The sequence below is a fragment of the Euprymna scolopes genome, chromosome 6 (genome assembly GCF_053919585.1).
Source record: "Euprymna scolopes isolate OS-2025 chromosome 6, ASM5391958v1, whole genome shotgun sequence".
Taxonomy (NCBI): Eukaryota; Metazoa; Mollusca; class Cephalopoda; order Sepiida; family Sepiolidae; genus Euprymna; species Euprymna scolopes.
The window spans coordinates 140,796,609-140,821,106 of record NC_136487.1 but is presented as its reverse complement, the minus strand read 5'-3'; the positions used below and the strand labels follow the sequence as shown (position 1 = coordinate 140,821,106).

At 33.1% G+C, this 24,498-nt stretch overlaps 1 protein-coding gene and 1 pseudogene across 1 annotated transcript in view; both read right to left on the bottom strand.

The window, feature by feature from the left end:
- Positions 1–23,390, bottom strand: part of LOC145277998 (immunomodulatory peroxidase-like) — a 95,252-nt gene extending 71,862 nt beyond the window's left edge. Inside the window, exons 1-2 of the mRNA XM_080130168.1 lie at positions 23,220–23,390; positions 8,334–8,482 (exon numbers count right to left, since the gene is read on the bottom strand). Coding sequence (XP_079986294.1) covers positions 8,334–8,482; positions 23,220–23,227 — 157 coding nt within the window. The 5' untranslated portion in view covers positions 23,228–23,390. The remainder of the gene's footprint in view (positions 1–8,333; positions 8,483–23,219) is intronic.
- Positions 12,217–12,354, bottom strand: LOC145278492 (U2 spliceosomal RNA; annotated as a pseudogene).
- Positions 23,391–24,498: the final 1,108 nt, after the last annotated feature.

The following is a 24,498-nucleotide window of genomic DNA, read 5'->3' as shown; positions in this document are numbered from 1 at the left end:
AATTTATTATGATTATTTAATTAGTAGTGAAACATACATATAAATTCTATATTGAGATTAGTGAGGGTGGGGGGGGGTGGCACCCGGTTTTGCCCTATTCTAAAATACGCTTGAATATATTTTAATTCATGCAAATTTCGTATTTATTATTAAATAGCCAACTTTCTATTGAATATTATATTGTACCTAATATATAGAAGTGATTTCAAAAGTTAAAAAAAAATGATTTGGATATCATTAGCTAGAATAGAAACTAAAACATTTAAGGCTCCAGTCGCGTCTCTTAACGATGTAGCTATCGAGAGATAACTAAGAAAGATTTAATACTTGCAGTTCAGCTCGGCTTTGGTCGGGCCCTATGTACTGTTCAGAACTTTATCTATATATATATATATATATATATATATATATATATATATATATATATATATATATATATATATATTAAAATGTTAATATATATATTAAAATGTTTAACTCATGTCCAGGTAACCTACATCTAAAATTTCGAGAGTTTAGATCCAAAATTGGCGGAGGAGTTTGGTAGTGTCAGCAAAGATCAACGCTTTTAACTTTGACCTCTTGGCAGCCAAATTTTCGCCCCAAAACTGATTAAAAAGCATGTCTGAATATCGTTTAGACCCAAAAGTTTGCTAAAGACAATAAAGGTAAAATCTTTTGAACTTTGACCCCCTCGACAGCCAAATTTTCGGGCAAAAACCGATTAAAAAGTTTGACCTATGTCTAAATACACTTTATGTAAAATGTCAAATGTTTAGACGAAAAATTGGCCGAGTAATTTGGTAGAGACAGCAGAGGTCAATTTTTTAAAAACTTTAATCCCGATTTTGACCCCTAAACGTTTATTTTTTGGGCTCAAATCAAGTTGAAAATTTTGATCCCTGTTCAAGTAAGCTACATCTAAAATTTCAAGTGTTTAGACCCAACATTGGCGGAGGAGTTTGGTATAGTTTTCAAAGGTTAAATTGTTGAACTTTGACCTCTTGACAGCCAAATCTCGATACCCCGTATGTCAAATATCGAGTCTGTAGATTGGAAATTGACAGAGTAGCTTAGTAGAGAAATGTGCGGACACACACGCAGACAGAGACAGACAGACAAGTTCACTTTTATAGATATATAAATTAAATGACTTGAAGAAACTAATTGAATTTAAGCATGCGCTGAAAGAAGTAAAAAAATATGTTGAAATGAACAGTTTGCTATTTCACTTACCGATATATATATTTTACTCGTTATAAACTATCCTTAGTGTATAATTACTATTTCCCGTTAATTTCAGTAAAATGTGGCTAGTAGTTTAAGAGTTTATCGGTTTAATTTTTGGAGAATTTGTTTTTAGATAAATATAAACTAAACGGACGTATTAGCTTCACTGAAGTGACTAGAAACAGCGTTAGTAAGATCAGAAAGTATTCAGACTATAGCAGAGGATGTCTCACATCACATATCAAGGAACTCAGTTGTTCAGAATTTCGTCAAGACCATGTGACAAAGCATAACCTTTTATGTTTCTCACTTCTTTTAGATAGGGGATTGATAGTCTAAAGTATTTGAATTATACTACTGTTCTTATTTGGAGTGTTATTTCCACAACATCTCTGCTGATATACCTTCTGACCTTTTCCAGGTGTATCTTGTCGAACTCAGGAATGTTTGTGTTGAACTCGAGAATCTGCGTGCAATTTCGAATGAAACCCTTTATTTTACCCACTGGGGTAGCCTACTCCCGTTCCGTTAGCCATGATCCGGTGTAAGTCTAAAATAATTCACAATTGTATTTAGAGTGTCGCCTGCACTGAGGATTGAACCTTCAATCCCCAGAAGAGTGTTAATATACAACTGAATGACCAAGTACTTTATCCATTACACCACGATCCCGGTTATGGCTGGCGGAACGAGGCCATGCTATTCCGTTTGGGTCGAAATTTCGTACAAATTCCCGAATTGACAGAAATATTTCAGAGTTCGACAAGATAGAAGAAGGTCGGAGGTTATATAGACCGAAATGTTGTGAAAATAACATTCAACGAGGTTGAAGTTTGAACCGTCAGTGTGGTCAATACTAAAAACACAATTGTGAATTACTTTTAACACTTCTATCGTTTATGGTTGACGGAACTAAAAGCACGCTACCGTGTGCATTAAATATGAAGTTTCGTTTGAAATTCTGTGCTAATTTCCGTGTTTGACAGAACTTTCCCCATTTCAATAGAAAGATTTCCGAGTTTGATAAGAGACGCTTAAAATGTTGGGGTTACATCACACGAAACGTTGTGAAAATAAAACTCAAGATGAAAACAGTAGTCTGACTAATCCAAATAATATAAATTTAGCATGTTTCTCATTTTTAGAATAGGGTATGAGTTTGAACAAATCATATCATAATACTAACCCTAACTCTAATCCGACCGATTTTGCAATCACTGCAAATTCTATAATCACTATTCTACAAGAAATATTAGTGAAGCCCATTTCCGTCTTTCTGTCCATTCGTGTGGCAACAAAAAGCGAATAGGACTATAAGTGTCAGGAGAAAGAGGAGGAGGAAAAGGAGCATTAGAGAAGCAGAAAAATCTCATAAGCTGTGAGTTCAATTCCCGTACAAGGCGGTATATTTTGATTTTCCCTTTAATCACATCCAAAAATAAATTTCGTGAAAAAATACTCGAGTAGAAGCTACCAATCTATCTATCTATCTATCTATAAAAGTGAACGTGCCTGTGTGTCTGTGTGTCTGTGTACATTTCCCTACGCAATAACTCTGTCAATTTTTAATCTACGGACTCAAAATTTTGTATACAGGGTACTGAGATTTGGGAAATTTGTGTGATCGATTTTCGGCCAGAAATTTGGCTGTTAATGGGGTCAAAGTTCAACGATTTTACCTTTCAGAACTCTACCAAACTCCTCCGACAATTTGAGGTCTAAACACTTGAAATTTTAGATATAAGTTCCTTGGAAATGGATGTAACTTAATAACTTGATTTGAGCACAAAACAATAGATTTTAAGGGGGCATAATAGGGGTCCAAGTAAATAAAAATTGACAGTTTTTTTTTCTCAGCATACACCTCCAAACACCCGTGCAACGCCGGGCACCGATGCTAGTATATCTATAAAAGTGAACGCGTCTGTGTGTCTGTGTGTTTGTGTACATTTCCTTACGTAATAACTCTGTCAATTTTTAGTCTACAGACTCGAAATTTGATATACAGGCCGCTGAGGTTTGGGAAAATCCAAGTGATCGGTTTTCGGCCAGAAATTTGACTGTTAAGGAGTCAAAGTTCAACGATTTTACCTTTCAGAACTCTACCAAACTCCTCCGACAATTTGCGGTCTAAACACTTGAAATTTTAGATTTAGGTTCCTTGGGCATGGATCTAACTTAATAAGTCGATTTGAGCCACAAAAAAATAAATGTTAAGGGGTCATAATAGGAGTCAAAGTTAAAAAAATTGACCGTTTTTTTTTGTTTGCTCAGCATACACCCCCAAACACCAGGGCAACGCCGGGCTGAAATGCTAGTATATCTATAAAAGTGTGTGTGTGTGTGTGTGTGTGTGTGTACATTTCCCTCCTTCGCAGTACGGGTTCGAGCCTGCCTTTCTACTACCACTTTTTTTGCTCAACATATACCCCCAAACACCCGGGCAACGATAATTTTTTCTAAAATTCAATAAAAGTGAAATTATATGTCTGTCTGTGTGTGTCCATTTTGTTGTACATTTCCCTACGCAATAACTCCGTCAACTTTCAGTCTACAGACTTTAAATTTGATATACAGGGTATTGAGATTTGGGAAAATCTTTGTAATCCGTTTTCAGCCAGAAATTTGGCTGCTAATGGGGTCAAAGTTCAACGATTTTACCTTTCAGAACTCTACCAGACTCCTCCGACAATTTGGGGTCTAAACACTTGAAATTTTAGATATATATTTCTTGGACATGGATCTAACTTAATAACTTGATTTGTGCCCAAAACAATAAATGTTAAGGGGTCATAATAGGGGTCAAAGTTAAAAGAAAATTGACCTGTGCGGTCTCTGCCAAATTACTAAAGACAATTTCTGGTCTAAATATTTGAAATTTTACAAAAAGGGGGTATTCAGAGATAGTGAAATATTTTAATTGGTTTGGGTCGAAAATTTGAGCTACAAATATATAAATCTATGTATGTATGTTTGCATGTCTGCCTAAAACTTTCGACAGAAGCGACAGATTTTCACAAGATCAGTATGGTTTTGAAACTCAACCCTTCAGACAACAAATACCGAAAAATTGGCTAAAAACATTAATTTCTTCACCCTCAACTGGGAACTTTTCTACAAGGAGGGGGTCACTGTTTTCGCCGATATTTTCCCTCTTTTCGATTCTCTAGCCTTAATTTAAACCTACGTCACTTCCGGTTCGGCGGTGGTCGTAACAGACAAAGACGTCACATTTTTTTTCACGTTCTTTTCCTCCTTCGTGGTGCGGGTTCGGGCCTCTCTTTCTACTACCACTTATTTTTTTTTTTGCTCAACACACACCTCCAAACATGCTAGTATTTCATAAGACGAATGTGAATAAATTTCATAGTTATATAAAAATGTTATCTATTTTTTTATATACGCTTAGTAATACATAATTTATAGCAATTTAACAATGTGTATAGTTTATCGATTGAGCATCATTTATGTTTTATTTTTAAAGCTCATGTCGTATGCTTCGTATGCTTAATACTTCTTTGCTTTACATCGTTATGCAATGGTTAAACAAATATTTCATTTGAAGTCACAATGCAATCGATATACGTTTCATTTTTTTAATGGCCATTTCCATTCTTAGTACTTATGCAAAAAATTTACCGTGCTAGATTTTTTTTTATAGTGTTTTTTTTTAAAGTTAAATTCAAGTTTTACGAGATTTTTGTTAATTAAATTGTTAGGTGAAAGTACAAAATAGTTACAAAATACTCTCCCCGCCATGATAAAAATTAGTTTCTAAATAATCACGTTATTATTTCAACACAATAACTTTTCTACATAAGTACCCTATTTTTATTTGTACATGAAAAGAAATTGTAATTTGAGGAAGATTTCTACCATTCTAGTAATTATAGAAGGAACAGGACTCATGAAAAACAATTTGACCCCCCCCCAAGAAACTACTTGACAAATATGCCTGGTGAACCAAGTGCAGAAGAAAGTCAAACTACTTCACTTAAAGTTACGATTAGTAGGGATCTCTCAGTTGGAATTTGTGAGATATCAAGTGAATGTATAGCATCCGGAAGGATGCCCTATCCACAACTTGGTATTCCAAATAGAGGCCGTTGTTAACTTACAACCGGTTGTAAAGCGATTTAAACATAAGTCGCTCATGTTAAATCACCGCGAAAATATTAGACAATGCTATGGTATTGAAATCATTTTAAACCATAATTTATTCATATTTTCTAAGCTCATTATTTTTTATCATCAACATTAAATTATATTTGTTTACATTTTCCCTTAATTTCATTTAAAATCGCTGTATTCCACCTCTTACAAAATATATTACCGAAATTAGAAACCCAAACTCACATTTACAATCCTACAATAAAATAATATAAAACTATAATCAAGACAAAATCAGTTTTCTCTTATTTTCATCTCCTCAGTTTGTGAGATAAAACTTTATTATCAACAAGGCCGATAGCCATTAGTCGCGTGCTCTCGTGTAATGAATGAATGCGTGAATGTAGGATTGACATGAAATTCTTAAAGATAAACTAAAATGACCGAAAAATGGGCTGAAATGACTTAAATAAATAAAAAGTAAATGACTTAGAATGACTTTAATGAACTTAAGGATGAATTGAATGACCTTAAGAATGACTTGAATACTTAAAAAAATAACTGGAATCCTTCAAAATGATCTGGAGAATGACTTGAATGGCTTTGAGACTGACTGGTTGTAAAGTGGGTGATCATTTTACATTAAATTAATACAGAAAAGTGATCCCCCACTTTATATCACAAAGTTACAAACATAAGTACAGCATGTAGTAAGAACAGATGCTACACTTTGATCTTGCCCCCCCCCCCAAAAAAAAAAGCTGTATTTATTTGCTCCCCACCGAGCAAATTAGGCACAAGGCCGATTTTTAATGTGAGGAGTGAAGGGGAAATGAGGGCCAACTCCCCGAGGAGTAGGGGAGCTGGATAGTGACAATTGGTATGAAGGGTTGCCCCTACATTGACCAAGGTCTTATATATGGGATTGGTATTTATTTGCTCCGACACCGAGCAAATTAGGCACAAGGCCGATTTTTAATGTGCGGAGTGAAGGGGAAATGAGGACCAACTCCCCGAGGAGTAGGGGAGCTGGGTAGTGACAATTGGTATGAAGGGTTTCCGCTACATTAACCAAGGTCTTATATGTGGTCTTTGCTTGCATGTCTGCCGGACAGATACTACACCTTGATCTTCACCAAAAGGCCAAGTAAAATTTAAAAAAGCTAAGAACAGCATCTATTAACGACAGACCTTTGATCTTAACCAAAAAGGCCAAGCACAAAAGTGTTACGGACAGACCGATCGACCGACCGACGGACCGACGGACCGACGGAGTGACTTATAGAGTCGTTTGCACGCGACTAAAAACTATGGGCGATGCAAAATGTGATCTCGTTCACCCACCAGCATCTTTTAAATCTTGCCACTAAAAATACAATATCATGGAATTATCATATTCATTCCGTTCCCTTTTACCCAACAATAACCTAGGTAAGAATGCACGCGACCTGCTCACTTACTCGCAAAAAACAAAAAAAAATCTTCCAGGCAGACTAGACACGTGGCAAAATGGAAGGTCAAAGAGGTGACATATAAGGAGATGCCACGACGTCGGGTAAAAATTGCAAACCTCCTCCCCCTAATCTGACATTGCTTAAAGGCTGAAGGGTTAAGAAAATAAAATTCTCAAACGCTTTAAAATAAGTTCAAACACACAAAAATGATCTAAATAGGTAGAAAATTAACTTATCTTGCCTTTGGTAACATTTATTTGTTATATATTTACATTTGGCCATTGTTTTCGTTTTGTTTGCTATGCTGGAAAATGCCCGAATTCTCCTGAAATTTAATATTTAATATAAGTTATATTTAAAATTACCGTAAATATCGATTCTGAGCTGTGAGAAAAGTAGGCATTTGGTTTATGCAATTGTTTACGTTATGGATCGTATTTCCTCTGACCACGATGCCCAGAATCTACACTTAGAGTAACTTTAAAGTCTTATAATTAAATATTTATTCGTTTTTAACGCAAATAGCTCACGAATATTACATAATGCACGCGACCTGCTCATTTGCACGCAGCAAAAAAACAAAAAAAGACTCATACGGGCAAACCAGACACGTGATCACACACACACACACACACACACACACACGCACACACGCGCGCGCGCGCACACGCACATATATGTTAGCTGAACAGGTCGGACTCGGCTTGTACCTATTTACTATGCCTCCCCACGGGACAGAGTTAGACACCAGGGTCGTTTTTTAACGTGGAGCTTGTAGCTAATAGATTAATTAGAAAATAATGATTTATTTCAGAAACGTATATTTATTCATGGAGCTTACACAGAAGCCATTTTTTGAGTTTCATTAGGCAAATTGATACAACTGGTCGGTCACTTGAAATACTGAGAATTAAGTGCCTTAAATGTTTCTTTTCTATTTTGGCGTGGATTTTTAGTTCAACAATTACTTTAAATGTTTTATTGTATGGAGCGCATGGCTGCTATCTACATTCTTTTTTTTTTTTTCATTAATGAACCGCCATTTACCGAAGCTAATCGAGAACAAGGGCTAACGAGATGGATAGATTGTTAAGTGAAATGATGAAAAATATTATGAGAGGGGTGAAAATGATGAAAGTAATGAACAAAGTTTCATTAGTTATATCAGTATTTTCAGAAAGAAACTTGTACGAAATGAAATATATTCCCACCAATGAAAGAAAAAAAGGCTATTTCGAATTAAGTATCAATATGAGCCAGACTTTGAAAGGATCTTATTAGACTATGTTGCTGTTCAGAAAATATAAATAAAAAATTATCAATTTTTTGGTTCATCTGTAAGCAAAAATGTGTGTTATATTTATAAATAAATACTTGTAAGAGTATAATTAGACTGGGTTAGTGTTTAGGAGAGATGAAAAACATATGAGATTCTTTGAGTAATCCTTAACTATACAAGTATGATACATAAATGCTTGTAGCTGTTAATAATTTTTTGTTTTGCTTGCACAACTGAACTGAGGACTCAGAGATACTCACTGTTGGTCGGAGTGGTGATAATATATTTCTTTATTCGCTCCAACATGTTTTCAACTCTTTTTACAATATCTTCGTCAAGATCTGTGCCGTTCACTGCAAATGATAGGACGATAACGAGGAAAATCTGGTAGAGACGGCATGGCTCGAAACTGCAGATGAAAATCAACAGAAAAAAAAAATTTAAATAATCGGCGAGTAAACCCACTAGTATATAAAACAGTTAGTTGAGAAATAAGGGAAATCAAAGTTCAACCGGGAACAGTTTGCTTAACTAAACGTTAGACTATGGCTATTAATAGAAATAGATATAACCTGACATAGCTCAAAAAGACGAGAACCATCTCATCTATCTATCTATCTATCTATCTATCTATCTATCTATCTATCTATCTATCTATCTAAAAAGTATGTCGTGGTTTGCTTGAAGCATTGTTTAACGGATAAAAGGTGTTTGTGAAGGCTTAACAATGCAGGAATGTACAGCCGTTGTAAGTAGATAAATAAATAATGCTTCAAAAACACCTTTTATCTATCTATCTATCTATCTATCTATCTATCTATCTATCTATCTATCTATGTCTTTCATTCGCATATGTTTTTTTAATATGTACGAAACTTGGTTTCCTGCATATATGATGTAAGATGAGAATGCAGCATCAGCAGTTCAATCCCAGTAAAAGATGAAAACTGAAAAACATTGAATGCTCTTTGTGTCAGACTTAGCTGATTTGAATGTTGGATATTTTTTTATAGAAAATCAGTTACTTTGAGAAAAGAATGATCCGAATGTAGGTTGATTTTTACAGGAAGTTAAACACGTTATTGTTTAGAAAGAGATGCTGAAACGACTGATCGGAGTATGATTTTATTTTAGAGGAAGTAAAATGCCATGAGTATAATGGCGCCAGAAGACATTTCAAAACACACGCGAAGCGTCGTGTGTTTTTAATAAAAATAGCGATCTAGACCACAATGATGATTGCTAATAGTATAAAATATTGTTTGATAATAACATTGTTAAAAGTTAATTAGTTATTATTGATCTATCTGCCTATCTATCTATTTATCTATCTATGCAATGATATTCTTAAAATAGTTTATATTGGGAGTTAGTCATTGTTTATAGAATAAAGTGTAGCAATGGGTTTTAGCTGAGGAAGTCTAAATAAATTAGCTAGGTTAAATAAACAAAATGACCTTGGGAAGGCATACGTGGAAAGGTCGCACATCGAAATACTGAGGTCAGGAGGTCGGGAAGTTTAGAGTCGAAGAGTTGGAGTTTGATCACAGAAATGAACAGACGGACTTCAAGCCAGGAAGTGAGGCTGTAAAGAATAAGCATGTAGACACGAAATACACACTCTTGTGAAGACCATTTGAGACAACTGTAATAAATTTATATATTTTAAAAATATAAGTGTTGTTCTGTGGCTTCACAAAAGAAGGAAGAACAGAGGTCCCAATTGGTTGATGTTGATCATTTCATGTTTCATCACGTAGCTCAGCAGTAAAGATAGAAGAACTCTTGAAGAAAGAAAAGGTATGAAACGTATATTATTCTTCTTATAAAAATGATACCTTATGTAAATATGAACTGTAATATATACTCGTGTGATAACTCTCTGATACAATATGACTCAGTTTATACGTCATATCCCCTGGCGATAAAACATACATACATTCTATATGTTTATAACAGGTGCCGTTATAAGAACACTAAATCCCAACTGACTATATAATATTACTGTTTTGGTGCCAATCCACTTCTCTAAATACAACAATATTCAATGGCCTTATGTCAGACAAGGCGGATTCGAATGTCGGGTATGGTATAGAAAATCAGGTATTTATGAAAAGTCTGTGGGGTTTTATTAAAGAGAAAGTTAATTTCTTTGTAGAAACGGCTGACCGTGGTATCATCTGTTATTTATTTTTAGAGAAAATTAACTGCTATAAAAAAGAGGCGTCCGTAGGCATATAAAAACATGGTATGTTTTTGATAAAAAAAATAGAAAGTTAAAATCCCAGAAGACGGTAAAATCCGAATAACTATAAACAAACTTCGATTCAACTTTTTGTTTTAAAGTGCGAAATTGATATCACATGCCTGACTGAACATCAATAAACAATATATACGAAAAATGAAATAAAAAACAGTAAAAAAACAACAAAAAAAACTCTACTCACTTATACTTGTAAAAGAGATATTTTCCCGAAGTATTGTTTAAAAATCTAATAATAACCACTTAATGTTTTTTTTTTATTTACTCTACTATTTCTACCCAGTCATACCAACTTGTACCAGACATACGAAAAAACTTTAAAACTCTAATTCGTAAACGTGCTGAAATAACTAATTAAGATAAACGTATATTTCTGGTAAAGCTTTATTTTCGTAGAAGCAAACAAATATATTGGAACTGATTCATTACAAAAACCTGGGCTTATAAAAATTAATTCTTCTGCCAGTCTCTGGAATGAAACCACCTGGAAATTAATACAAAGAACTCTGGTGACACCAGATCAGGTTGTCTGAAGATACTGGATTCCTGACCTAAAATTCACCAAACATTGATGCTATCGTTATTTCTTTTCAATCATTTTCTGCAAAGTCAAAAACAAAACAACAATTTTCCTCTACAAAATACACAAACCAAACATTATAAATAAATATTGTAAAATAAAAAGAACTTGAAACATAAAAAAACGTTTGTTAATAAAATTACCGAATTCGGCATTAAATAATCCGAAAATGGTTGATATGCCGTAAAACAAAACAAAACCACACAAAAAACAAACAAACAAACAAACAAAAAACTCTGCAGCTTTCACCAGAAATATAGATAGTTGCGGGCATTTATTGAATGCGTAACGATCTATGGCTTTTGTAGGAATTAAAAGAAAAGAAACGTATATGTGTATGTGTGTGAACACTTTCAAGCAATAAATGCCCTCCCCCTCTTGGAATAAGGAAACGGTGGAAATTCCACGATGAAAATTCCACGGTCTCTTTTTTTTCATTGAAATTATATTTTTATAAATGAAAGTTCTAAATTCTAGTATGAAATTTTAAATGTAATGTTTATTTTATCGTAAAAATTCATTTAAAATCTCCATTTTTAATTTACTTTTTAAAAAACATATATAAAAATTATAGATTTCCTAATTGGGTTATGCATCTATATATCTATAAAAGTGAAATTGTGTGTGTGTGTGTGTATGTGTGTGTGTGTGTGTGTGTGTGTGCTTGTCTGTATGTGTCCATTTCCCTACCAAACTACTCTGTCAATTTTCAGTCTACAGACTCGAGATTTGACATAAGAGGTATTGAGGTTTGAGAAAATCTTTTTAATCGGTTTTCGGCCAGAATTTGGTTGTCAAGGGGTCAAAGTCTAACGATTTGACTTTTGAAAACTCTACCAATTTTGGGTCTAAACACTTGAAATTTTAGATGTAGGTTACCTGGACATGAGTCAAATATTTTAATATATATACATATGCACATACAGTTATGAACGGTACATAGGACCTGAGCAAAGCCGGGCTGAACTGCTAGTAAATAAGAAAGAAAAACTAAAAGAGATAAAACAAACTTCAGTTATAACAAGGCCGATAGCCATTAGTCGCGTGCTCTCGTGTAATGAATGAATGCCTGAATGTAGGATTGACATGAAATTCTTAAAGATAAACTAAAATGACCGAAAAATGGGCTGAAATGATTCAAATAAATAAAAGTAAATAACTTAGAATTACTTTAATGAACTTAAGGATGAACTGAATAAACTTAAGAATGACTTGAATGCTTAAAAATAACTGGAATCCTTCCAAAACAACTTGAATGATCTGGAGAATGACTTGAATGGCTTTGAGACTGTGGTTGTAAAGTGGGTGATCATTTTACATTAAATTAATACAGAAAAGTGATCCCCCACTTTATATCACAAAGTTACAAACATAAGTACATCATGTAGTAAGAACAGATACTACACTTTGATCTTGGCCAAAAGGCCACGAAAAGGGTATTTATTTGCTCCTCTACCGAGCTAATTAGGCACAAGGCCGATTTTTAATGTGAAGAGTGAATGGGAAATGGGGACCAACTCCCCGGGGAGTAGGGAAGCTGGATAGTGACAATTGGTATGAAGGGTTGCCCCTACATTGACCAAGGTCTTATATGTGGGATTGCCCCCACATATGGTCTTTGCTTGCAGTATTTGCCGGAACAGATACTAAACTTTGATCTTGGCCAAAAGGCCAAGAAAAGTGTATTTATTTTCTCCCCCACCGAGCTAATTAGGCACAAGGCCGATTTTTAATGTGAGGAGTGAAGGGGAAATGGGAACCAACTCCCCGGTGAGTATCTGCCGGAACAGATAATACACTTTGAGATATTAACTTTTTTATTCACAGGAAAAAAAATACAATTGGGAAAATGAACAAAAAACTTAGGCACAAGGTCAACTCAAAAAGAAAGAGGGATGATGAGGTTGGTTGATCCATCTCGTCTTTGTTGTAAATTTTAAATGATTTTTCTCTCGGTCAGCCTCTTTTATCATGGTTACCCCTTTAATTTTGTATTTATGTGTGTGTGGTGGCAGGGGGGGTTCCTATACTACACTTTGATCTTGGGCAAAAGGTCAAGAAAAGCTTAAAAACCTAAGAACAGCATATAGTAACAACAAACCTTTGATCTTAACCAAAAAGGCCAAGCACAAAAGTGTTACGGACCGACCGACCGACCGACCGACCGAGTACTTTATAGAGTCGCTTGCACACGACTAAAAATACAATAGGATTTTATGTCGACAAAATGAAAGAGACTGCAAATCTTTGCTTTGAACCAAAAGGCGAAAACAAGGAAACACGAGATGAAAAATGCATAAGATTACGAAGTTGACCGCAAAATTATTTTTACGGGATCTGTGGATATTCCTAGGTTGATTTTGTCATTGAAAGTTAATTTTTAAAATAGTTTAAATTATACAGAATGTGATGTGATGTAAGTTTAATTTTTATTTTGAACTTTATTTTGAAAACAGTTATTGTTTTCGGATTTGATTTCTAAATATGCTTTGATGTGACTTTCAAAAATATAATTCAAATGTGGACTATGTTTTCAATAAGAATAGTTTTAATATTCATGTGCTCAGCTCGAACTGATTAACTAGAGAGAACTAGACCTTATCCTTGATTTTCGAAAGCCTCTCTGTACAGAGGTTTGTCAGAACAACCTGGCACAAGGACACTTTTCCCTACAAATAAACTTTGACTAATTAATCATTACTTTGGGGTAATTACGCAAACTCCAGGGGTAATTGCGCCAACTAAAAACAAGTGCTCTTTATATACGTGGTTGTCAAAAGAGCACTTTTAGCTAGTTGGCGCAATTACCTCAAACTTGGCACAATTACGCCAAAGTACGCTATATGTTTTCCTTGTGTACGAGCAATATATGTTGTAAATCATAATTTGCAACATTTTATCTCCCTCCATTTATACATATATATATGTATTCAAATTTTATCTCTCTTCATTTATACATATATATATGTATTCAAAGCCCAAATAAAACCCTTCTGTATGATTATCCTATCGAATAAAACAGTAGAAAAAAATTCTTTTATACAATGTGCCTTACTGGATATAAAGAAAAATGGGAAAATGAAGTAAGAAACGAGTGAAAATTCCATTTAAAATTCTACTTTTTAAACAGAGATGATTACTAGAAATATCCCTGAAAAAAAATATAATTATATTCAACGTTATCCAGTTTTATTTATGGAATATGAATTGATATGGGTTTCAATGATATTATAATGGCAATTTTCAGAATGCTTAACATGAATCATAAGATTTCTAAAATTATTATTTTATTGAGAATTCATCGAATATTAATTTCGAAACAAAAATTGCAAAAGCTTAAAATAAATCAAAATTCCAAAAATTCTATTTAAAAAATAATTTAATTATGAAAATAAATTTAGCCAAATGTAATCACCGTAAACATGTCCGCCATTTTCATCTTTTCTTAAAAATAGTTGTAAAAAAACAATGGATTACTTCATAATAATTTGAAATTTTAAACAAATTTGGAAGCACTTCAACTAGAAGTCGTTCTTAGCAAATTTTCATGCATTAAAATAATGAAGGTGTTGGAAGCCGTCTAATGATTTTATATAGATTAAAACGACGTTGCTTTAACAACTATTAATGAATAATAAATACATTTTGGATGCATCGGAGGATAGTGCCAGTTACGCATTGTTCTTACTTCAGGTGCATTGTAATTTCAGGTACTTTTTCTTCATATACACCCAGACAGTCATCTCGCATCGGCATGGAATGAATGTTCTCGAAATTAAAGTGCTAACAAGATTAAACTTTTCAATTGAAAAAATCTCTATCTCCTATATTAAGACAAACTCCCAATGATTAAGTATTGTTAATATTCGTTTCCTATTTTAACACATTCAAAATACAGAATTGATACCACGATGCAACCAGGACCGCCGAGAAAGTGAAATAATGGACGACGAAGTCTTTATTTAATTCACAGGTGTAGATTGATTTCAACTAAGATGAACTTTCCTTTCTTTCATTGAGTACCTAAAACCAATCAATAAGTTAAGTTTCTTTCTCAGAACTTCCGTGGAACACAATAATTCGAGACCGCTTCCCCGCTAACTACAACGTGGTCAACTTCAAGTCCTTTCGTTGTTGTAACTTAACTTAAATAACAGTTATTTATGAAGTAATAATCTGACTGACTATATTTATATAATCTTAAGAATATATATATATATATATATATATATATATATATATATATATATATATATATATAAATTTAATAACAAAAGTCATGATATTGACCATCTTACAATTTATTCCTCTAATTCAGTTGATATTTACAACACTTTATTTCTAAATTCAAAATGGCGTAATGGAAACATATTATAAGGCATTAACAACTTCTCTTCTAATTTCGGATTTTAATCAAGTCAAAACACTTTATTTCCTTTTGATGGATTGAGTGTTGCTATTTCTTCTGATGAGTTAAGGCAAAATAGATTCACTAATTGATATAATAATTAAATGATTGATTTTGTGCTAGGAAACAGATACTGTCAAGAATTGTAAATGTCAACTCAGTTAAAGGAATAAATTGTAAGCTGGTCGACATCATGAAATTTGGAATATAGACTTTTGTCATTCATTCACTATATTGCTCTGTAATTACATTGAGCTTATTAAATAAGGATTGGTAAATATTATAAGGAACTAAAGTATATTTCCACAAATATATATATATATATATATATATATATATATATATATATATATATATATATATATATATATATATATATAACCCTCCCCTTGGTTGAGCAATATGTTAAGTAAACTTTCCATTTACCATTAGCGATAATGCAGCGCTCTTTGTAAAAACGAATACGGTGCTTTTCTGTGATTAATTGTGTGTATAAGAACATAAAGATTTCATTTACTCGTGGTTGGTGCTGTCAAAAGAATTAGTCGATTTTGTATGTTTTGTTTTGAAACTTTGCAGCAGTAGTTTCACTAATATAACTGTAATATGTAATCACAGTTTGACACACACATCTTGAAGATTAGTACTATATAAAAATATATTTTTTAGTAGTGGTGCCGTCTATATCTTGGGCCCTTGACATATTAGCTTACCGTACTTTGGGGGTAATTACGCAAAATCCGGAGGTAATTGTGCCAACTAAAAACAAGTGCTCTTTATATACGTGGTTGTCAAAAGAGCCCTTTTAGCTAGTTGACGCAATTACCTCAGACTTGGCACAATTACCCCAAAGTACGCTATATGTTTTCCTTGTGTACGAGCAATATATGTTGTAAATCATAATTTGAAACATTTTATCTCCCTTCATTTATACATATTTTTAAAGACATTTCTTTTATCCTTTTTTTTGAAAAAGAGATTATTCTCGAAATATCAAAGATTTATACCATCCCGGTCATCACAACGGTAAGTCCATTTTACTGGCTTGTATTTGAGATTGATCTGAAAAATAGATATATTAGGATATAAAAACAAGCTCTATAAGACCCTCTTTCGTTTGCCCATTTGTGTCCATTCGTCACATCATTTTAACACCCCATTCCCCGCATTGTTATAGTCTTCTTATATATTATATTCCCAGATTTGTTTTTAAATTCGTATCTATAGAAACATGTGTTTCATCCATTTTGCCGGAAATCATCAATGTGAATTGTGACTGCTCTGCCGGAAACACATTTCGAAACGCTCAAAGCAAGTCAATATTTTAACTTTTGTCTGAACGCCTAGGATGATGCAGCCAACAAACCAGCCATGTTAAAGGAAGAAAATTAAGATCTTTTTGCCGAAGTAATCGACTGTCAACAACAGTTTTAAAAGAACCACCAGCCAAAACTTAGTATATATATATATATATATATATATATATATATATATATATGTATGTATGTATTTAGCAACTCTATAATAAAAGTGAAACAATTATATGGAGAGACATCCTAAACAAAAACAAGATTATACCACACATTTACCTAAACACAACTAATTTGCCTCCTCCTTTGAGACTCGCGTTCACAAATACATAAGAATTAAGACCTAACATAGTATAATAACTAGTACAATAATTTCTCGTAGTTACTTCCCCGGATATCCTGGTACAAATTGAAATCAACCTACGCTTTTCAATCCCCTCTAATTAATTTGAGATGACTGAACACATCTCACTGTGTGGTAAGGTCCTAGACTGACATGCACAGACTTAGAGTCTATAATCGTAACCTTTGACTATAGAGCGAAATAAAAAATCAGACTATGTAAACTTCATGTGCTTTAAACTAACTTAGCGCGTTAGTTACATACAGTTCTTCTATTTTTCTCTTTCGACTCAGGATTGTAAACTAATCGACCGAGTTTCTAATAGAAGAGATGTAGCTTTCTCTTTAGATACTAGCGCCCAAATACATGTTCTTGGTTATTTCAGTGTCCACCACAGTAATTGGCTCGGTTTCCCGAGCTATACGGACGCAGCTAGGAACAATGTGTATAGTTTCTCTATATCTCATTTCCATTCGCAGACTGTCACCTTCCCGACTCGCCTCCCAGTTCATGAAGATCAGGAAGCCGCGTGTCTTGATCTATTCTCGACTACATTATCTGAGGCTTGTGTGACGAAGGTCCATAACCCACTCGGGAATGTTGATCACCTTGTTATATTGATAAATATTACCCTTAACTTTCGATTCTAAGCTGATACTTTAAAAAGGCTGATTGAGAATCCATCAGATATCGCACATGAGAGACGGTTCATGGAGTAATATCTTTTCTCTCCTTGTTGAACAATGCGCAAATGAGGCAATCGAATGGATGAAAGCAGGTATTGAAGCACGTGTTCACAAACGAGAGTTCTATAGCACGCCATATAATCCCCAATGATACATTCCAGTCTGTGCAACTGCCATTGTGCAAAAGTAGATAGCGTTCTTCCAATATATCTGCCATTAGCTGTAGTTAAAAAAAATAACAAGATGACCAGAAAAACGCATTGAGTCGCAGAAATTAAAAACTCACAAAATCTGGAAACATTGTAAAATCTTGTGAATAAGGGGCAAGCAACATTCCCACGCTAACAAACAACAGAGTTGTCGCCTGCATGGCAACCAAAAAAGCTGAACCACTTGTCCGACGATTCGCCTCTATCTCTACCTTAGACACAACAAACCACTTTCTCTCAAATTTCCTTTTGTGAACACTCGGTCTGATAAGCACCACTTTCTATGTCTGTGATATAATAAAAATCTATGTGATATAATAAAAAATAAAAATCTATGTGATATAATAAAAATCCATGTGATATAATAAAAATAAAAATCTATGTGATATAATAAAAATCTATGTGATATAATAAAAATAAAAATCTATGTGATATAATAAACATCTATGTGATATAATAAAAATCTATGTGATATAATAAAAATCTATGTGATATAATAAAAATAAAAATCTATGTGATATAATAAAAATCTATGTGATATAATAAAAATAAAAATCTATGTGATATAATAAAAATAGAAATCTATGTGATATAATAAAAATCTATGTGATATAATAAAAATCTATGTGATATAATAAAAATAAAAATCTATGTGATATAATAAAAATCTATGTGATATAATAAAAATAAAAATCTATGTGATATAATAAAAATCTATGTGATATAATAAAAATCTATGTGATATAATAAAAATAAAAATCTATGTGATATAATAAAAATCTATGTGATATAATAAAAATAAAAATCTATGTGATATAATAAAAATAAAATCTATGTGATATAATAAAAATCTATGTGATATAATAAAAATGAAATCTATGTGATATAATAAAAATAAAATAAAAATCTACATACATCCAATGCATAAGGCGTGTATGCTTGATCTTATCCCTTCTATACTAATAAAGAAATGCTCTACTGAGCTAGTCCTGTTCTCTCCAAACTCTACAAGAACCTTAATTTGCTTTTCTGGTAGCTAGAACATTGCCTCTGTGATACCAGTATTCAAGAATTCTGGTGGAATAACTTCAATAAACTTATTTCCGGATAACAGTATGGATTTAGGCAATGCGTTCTGCTGTAGATATCTTAACAATCATTTCTGAACGCATATACCATGCACTGGACAATGCGGGACAAGTAAGGGCGGTAGCCATTGATACACCCAAAACACTTTACACGATTTATCATGAAGCTCTCCTGAAAATTAAATCGTACGGTATACTTGGTATAGACGAATGATTAATATTATCTTTTTGAGCAAAAGATACATCCATTCATTTTCGACGGCTGTACACCCAAACAACATGACAGGGGTCGAACCTTGAACCTTTATTTTTCATGATATCCATAAAAAAAAACTCGTCACATCCGCAATTTACGCATTGTTCAACAAGGCGAGAAAAGATATTACTCCATGGGGCGTCTCTCATGTAAGAGAAATATTTGACATCACGCTTTATACAAGATATGTGGGGCAAACAAATGCACACTTATTGAAGGCATGAAAAGAAAATGATCCCCACTCTGTAGTGACATGAGGACGTAAATCGATGGTAACATTCAATGCTACTAAGACTAAGCTTCTTTCCTTCAACAATTACAAAGAACTTTTCCAGCTACCGATTACCACTCTCTAGTCGAGAGTTCATCATTCAAATTCCTCAGCCTAATACTCATACGTCAATTGGAACACATATATAGAAGACATTGCCAAGGCTGCTGCAAAGAAGTTGGGTTTCCTCTACCGTGCTAGAAAATTATTCGCACATGAGAGAATCTTATATCTCTATTGAGCAACTATTTATGAATATTGTTACCTCATATGGACCGATCTATCAACCACAAATCTCTCTCTTTCCAACAGCGTCCAACAAAGAATGTCCAACCTAATAGATCTGCACTAAGTCCAATCCCTATCTAATCACTGCAATATTGTTTGTTTTACAAGAATTTTACTGGAATGTACTCCGACGAACTCATAGCACCCGCGCCCCCTTCCTCGACGTAAATATCCATGACTAACCCCGAAAAGCAGCAAAAAAAAAAAAAAAATTAAATAAACAAAAACAAAACAAAAACAAAAAACTCTTTTATGAAAGTTTTACAAAGAAGGACTAGAGATTGAAATTTAGTCAAGCGTTGAAAAAGGATGGGGTAGCGAAAGACTAGAAACGTCCGTTCCATAAGAAAAATGCTGCAAGGAACAAAAAAGACTCCAACTAGATTGCTAATTATCAATTTTTAGCATTTATTTTAACAGTACTCAATAAGTTGGAAGAGCGTCGGAGTAGTATGAAAACATATTTATGCTCATTGAATACACAGGCGTCCATGTGTAATTCCCGCATTAAGCCGTGCAGTTGTTATATATATATATATATATATATATATATATATATATATATATATATATATATATATATATATATATACCAGCCGTATGCACCTGGCGTTGCCCCGAAACCTTTTTCTCGCTCTCTTTAAACTTGGCTCTGACGTCATGACGTCATGTATGGCGTCATAGTTCATATTAAACATTCATTAAACATATATATGCTCTGACGTTATTATGAACAAACAAACAAGCAGAAAGACAGGATACGAATTTATTATAGTATATATTTATATATACTTTAAGCTCGCTGTTTGTTTGTTTACAAACAGGCGGTTTGAGCACTGTAAAAGTGGTGGACTGCTGTTTGATTAAATTGACATTCGAACAGGTTATTTGTGGGCATCGCTTCCGTGGCCGAGTGAGAGAACTGCCGACTGTCAACACGACGGTTCTAGGTTCAATCCTTGACTTGGGAGAGGTGCTAGTCTAGCGGCACTGATGCGTTGTGATACAACGAAACAGGACTGTATGTCAGTGACTACGAACACACAAACACACACACACACACACACACACACATATATATATATATATATATATATATATATATATATATATATATATATACATCATCCTTGTAATAAATCGTCAGCCTAAAACGTATAGAATCCGTGTTACCTATTGTTTTCATATATCCACGTAGTGTTCAGTTTAATTAATTGGTTAGCTAGCTAAGTTAAACATAAAATGGTACATAAAAACAGCAGATAACACAAATTCTATGTTTTTTAGATTGTTGATTCCTTAAGTTATAGAAAATCTTCTGCCTTTCAATCCCATAAGGAATCAACAATCTAAAAAACATAGAATTCGTGTTATCTGTTGTTTTTATGCACAATTTTATGTTTAATTTAGCTAGCTAACCAATTAACTAAACTGAACACTACGTGAATATATGAAAACAATAAGTAACACGGATTCTATACGTTTTAGCCTGACGATTTATTATGAGGATGAAACGCAAAATATTGTGTGTAGCTTAATTGCCATATATTTTCATAACTTGCTACCCTACCCTATTGATGTATTGAGCACTGTTAAAGTAAGTACTGAAAATCGACATAAATAAAATAGTATATATCCTCATAACAATGTACTTTGAGATATGAAATGATATTAATGCTAATAATAATGCTAATAATACTAATGCTAATGCTAATAATAATAATAATAATAATAATAATAATAATAATAATAATAATAATAATAATAACATGTCAAGGGTGTGAGTTCCGTTATAGAAGCGTTTATTTAATTTGAATAAAATAAAATAAGCATCAAGTGCGCTTGAAAGCCAAATTACAACGCAATTTTATGAAAATAAACAAATATTTTACTTGCTTGAAATTTATAATTTAAATTTATTTCGGAGTCAAACTCCATCCTCAGTATTTTGTTTGCTTCTTTTTTCTTCTTCTTCTTCTTTCTTGCCATGTTGTAAAGTTGGAGAAAGAAAAGTCAGTAATAATAATTATTATTATTAAAAAAATATTCCAAATTTCATCCCCAAAGACTTAATTATCAAACATTTGTTTCCGCCTATTTCTAAAAAAAATATATTTCCATGATATATGAGATTATGTCTACGCTTACAAAAAGGTTTCGTCAGTGAATGATTGTCATAATATATTCCAAGCTTTTAATTACAATTGAATAAGTATATGCTGATAATTTTCATTTTGGCTCGAGTGAAAAACGAGAAGCAAAATGGACGTATAAATGAAATGCTCAAACATTTTATAGTACATATACAAAAAAAAAAAAAGAAAAAAAGCGTACCCTCAACAGCACCCCCTCAAAAGTAGCTACACTAATTCATCTTAGTTCGTATCTGACTTTTATATATAGATAGAGGATTCTATCAGGAGTCAGACTTTTTCTAAAACGCTAAAAAATGCCAGGAAAAAAATATTTGCTAAATTTGTCAAAAAAGGTTAGAATTACTGGAAATCTGGGGAGACTCGTTGTCACCCAGACTCCAGGGAACACCACTGGTCTTTATAAGTGAGAAATCTCTGATAATGGCCTGTGTGAAAACTCCTAGTGAGTGAAATAATCATAATTCCGAAAATATTCCAAATTTCATCCCGAAATACTTAATTATCAGACATTTGTTTCCGCCTATTTCGAAAAAAATATTTGCATGATATATGAGATTATGTCTACGCTTAACAAAAGGTTTCGTCAGTGAACGATTGTCATAATATATTCTAAACTTTTAATTACGATTTGAATAGGGATATGCTGATAATTTTTATTTTGGCTCGAGTGAAAAACGAGGCGAAAAATTGGGCATATGAAATGAAATGAATATTAGTAAATTTTGATTTTTTTTAATGCATATACAAGACAAGAAAGAGTGCCCTCAGCAGCTCCCGACGTAGCTACAGTACTTCATCTTAGGTCGTATCTGACTCTTATATATAGACGGAAAATTCCATCAGCAGTCATATGTTTTCTAGGGCGGTCAAAAATGCCGGAAAAAATAGTACGTAAATATTCATATTCATATAAAATAACCCCCCAGTCGGTGAAGTTAAACAACATCAAAACGAGAAAGAAAGAAACGTTTCAATCTGGAAAGTTAAAAATAAATAAAAAGGTATCAACTATAGAAAGAAAGAAAAAAAGAAAAGAAATAAAACGCCCCCTTATGAATAATTTCCATCCTAATTTCCAACAGCGAAGGGGGCATGTCGGACCTGTTATTTACTTTGATCGTTCCCGAAAATACTTAAAATGGTTTCATCTGGCAGTTATTCTACGCGCTAATTTCGTGTGATGGGACGGAAATATATTTAAATATATACAAATGAATGCACATTGGTATTTATCATAGAATTGATTATTCTGAAATAGATAACATAAGAATCAAATAAAACTACTTACAGTTTCATGGTAAAATAATACAGTAACGGCTCAAAACGTGCAATATTCCTCAAATATAGGCAAAGTTGAAAGAAATCCAAATGACTGTGGTGGGCGATGTCTTACAACTTTTTATATACGTTGCATGTGTCATGACTTTGGCGTCACTTTCAGCCTGGGAATTCATGCTTTACTCTCGCTGCACAACTTTCTGCTTCTATTTTTAGAAAAATTACCACGATCCTGTTTCCAAAATCGACTCAACCAAAAGTTGTCTGTCCGCCTATTTTGTTTTTCACATGTTTATTCTTATTATTTAATACGACCTTGAAGAAGATGCTTCCTCCGTATTCAACTTTATTGTAAACCATAACACACACACACACACACACACACACACACACACACACACACACACACACACACACACACACACACACACACACACAAACTGAAACATAATTATCAAAGTATACTTACGTAGATAGATATGAAAAGTCTTTATTAAAGTTTGTGCCTATTTCCATTCTATGGAGGCCAGGCGCGAACGCAGACCCCACAATTTTATTATACTATCCCTATTTAGCTTAAAACATACTTATCAAAGTATTATTATGTACATATATATCAAAAACACTTGTAAACGTTTTTTTTTTAATTTTTAAATTTTTTTATTTCCATACTTTGTGGACCAGGCGCGAACGCAGACCGCACAATTTTAATGAATCAGCATTATGCCAGATCAAATATACCCATTCCTGTCTCTCGATACATCTTCTATCATTATAGGTGATCAGTTTTTTTTAAAATAGTCAACCATATAGGAGCCTATTCGTCACCACACACACACACACACACACACACACACACACACACACACACATGTTTATATATGTTTGCGTTTTCTATGTTTAATTTTACTACTTGAGATAGTAATTACATATAAGTAACACACAGTTCTCATTGAGATAGCTCAATAGTACAATACTAGAGCTATATATATTTCTTTAAATTACCACTTCATAATGGACAGACGCCCATGTTTTTTGCTAATTTTTAAAATGTTATAGTTTTATTGGAAACGACTTGCTTATAACTGTTTCGTCCCAATGTTGGCATAGATGTATTAGTTTGACAATAAGGTTTTTGCGGAATTTTAAATTTTGATTTCAAAGGATGTATTTTCAAATAAATTTTCGTTAAAATATCCTTACTTTATATATCATTTTACAAAGCGTTTTTCGCTCTATCTATTTGTTAAAATTACAGTCGTTTCAAACCAATTATGTCTCCTTTTCAG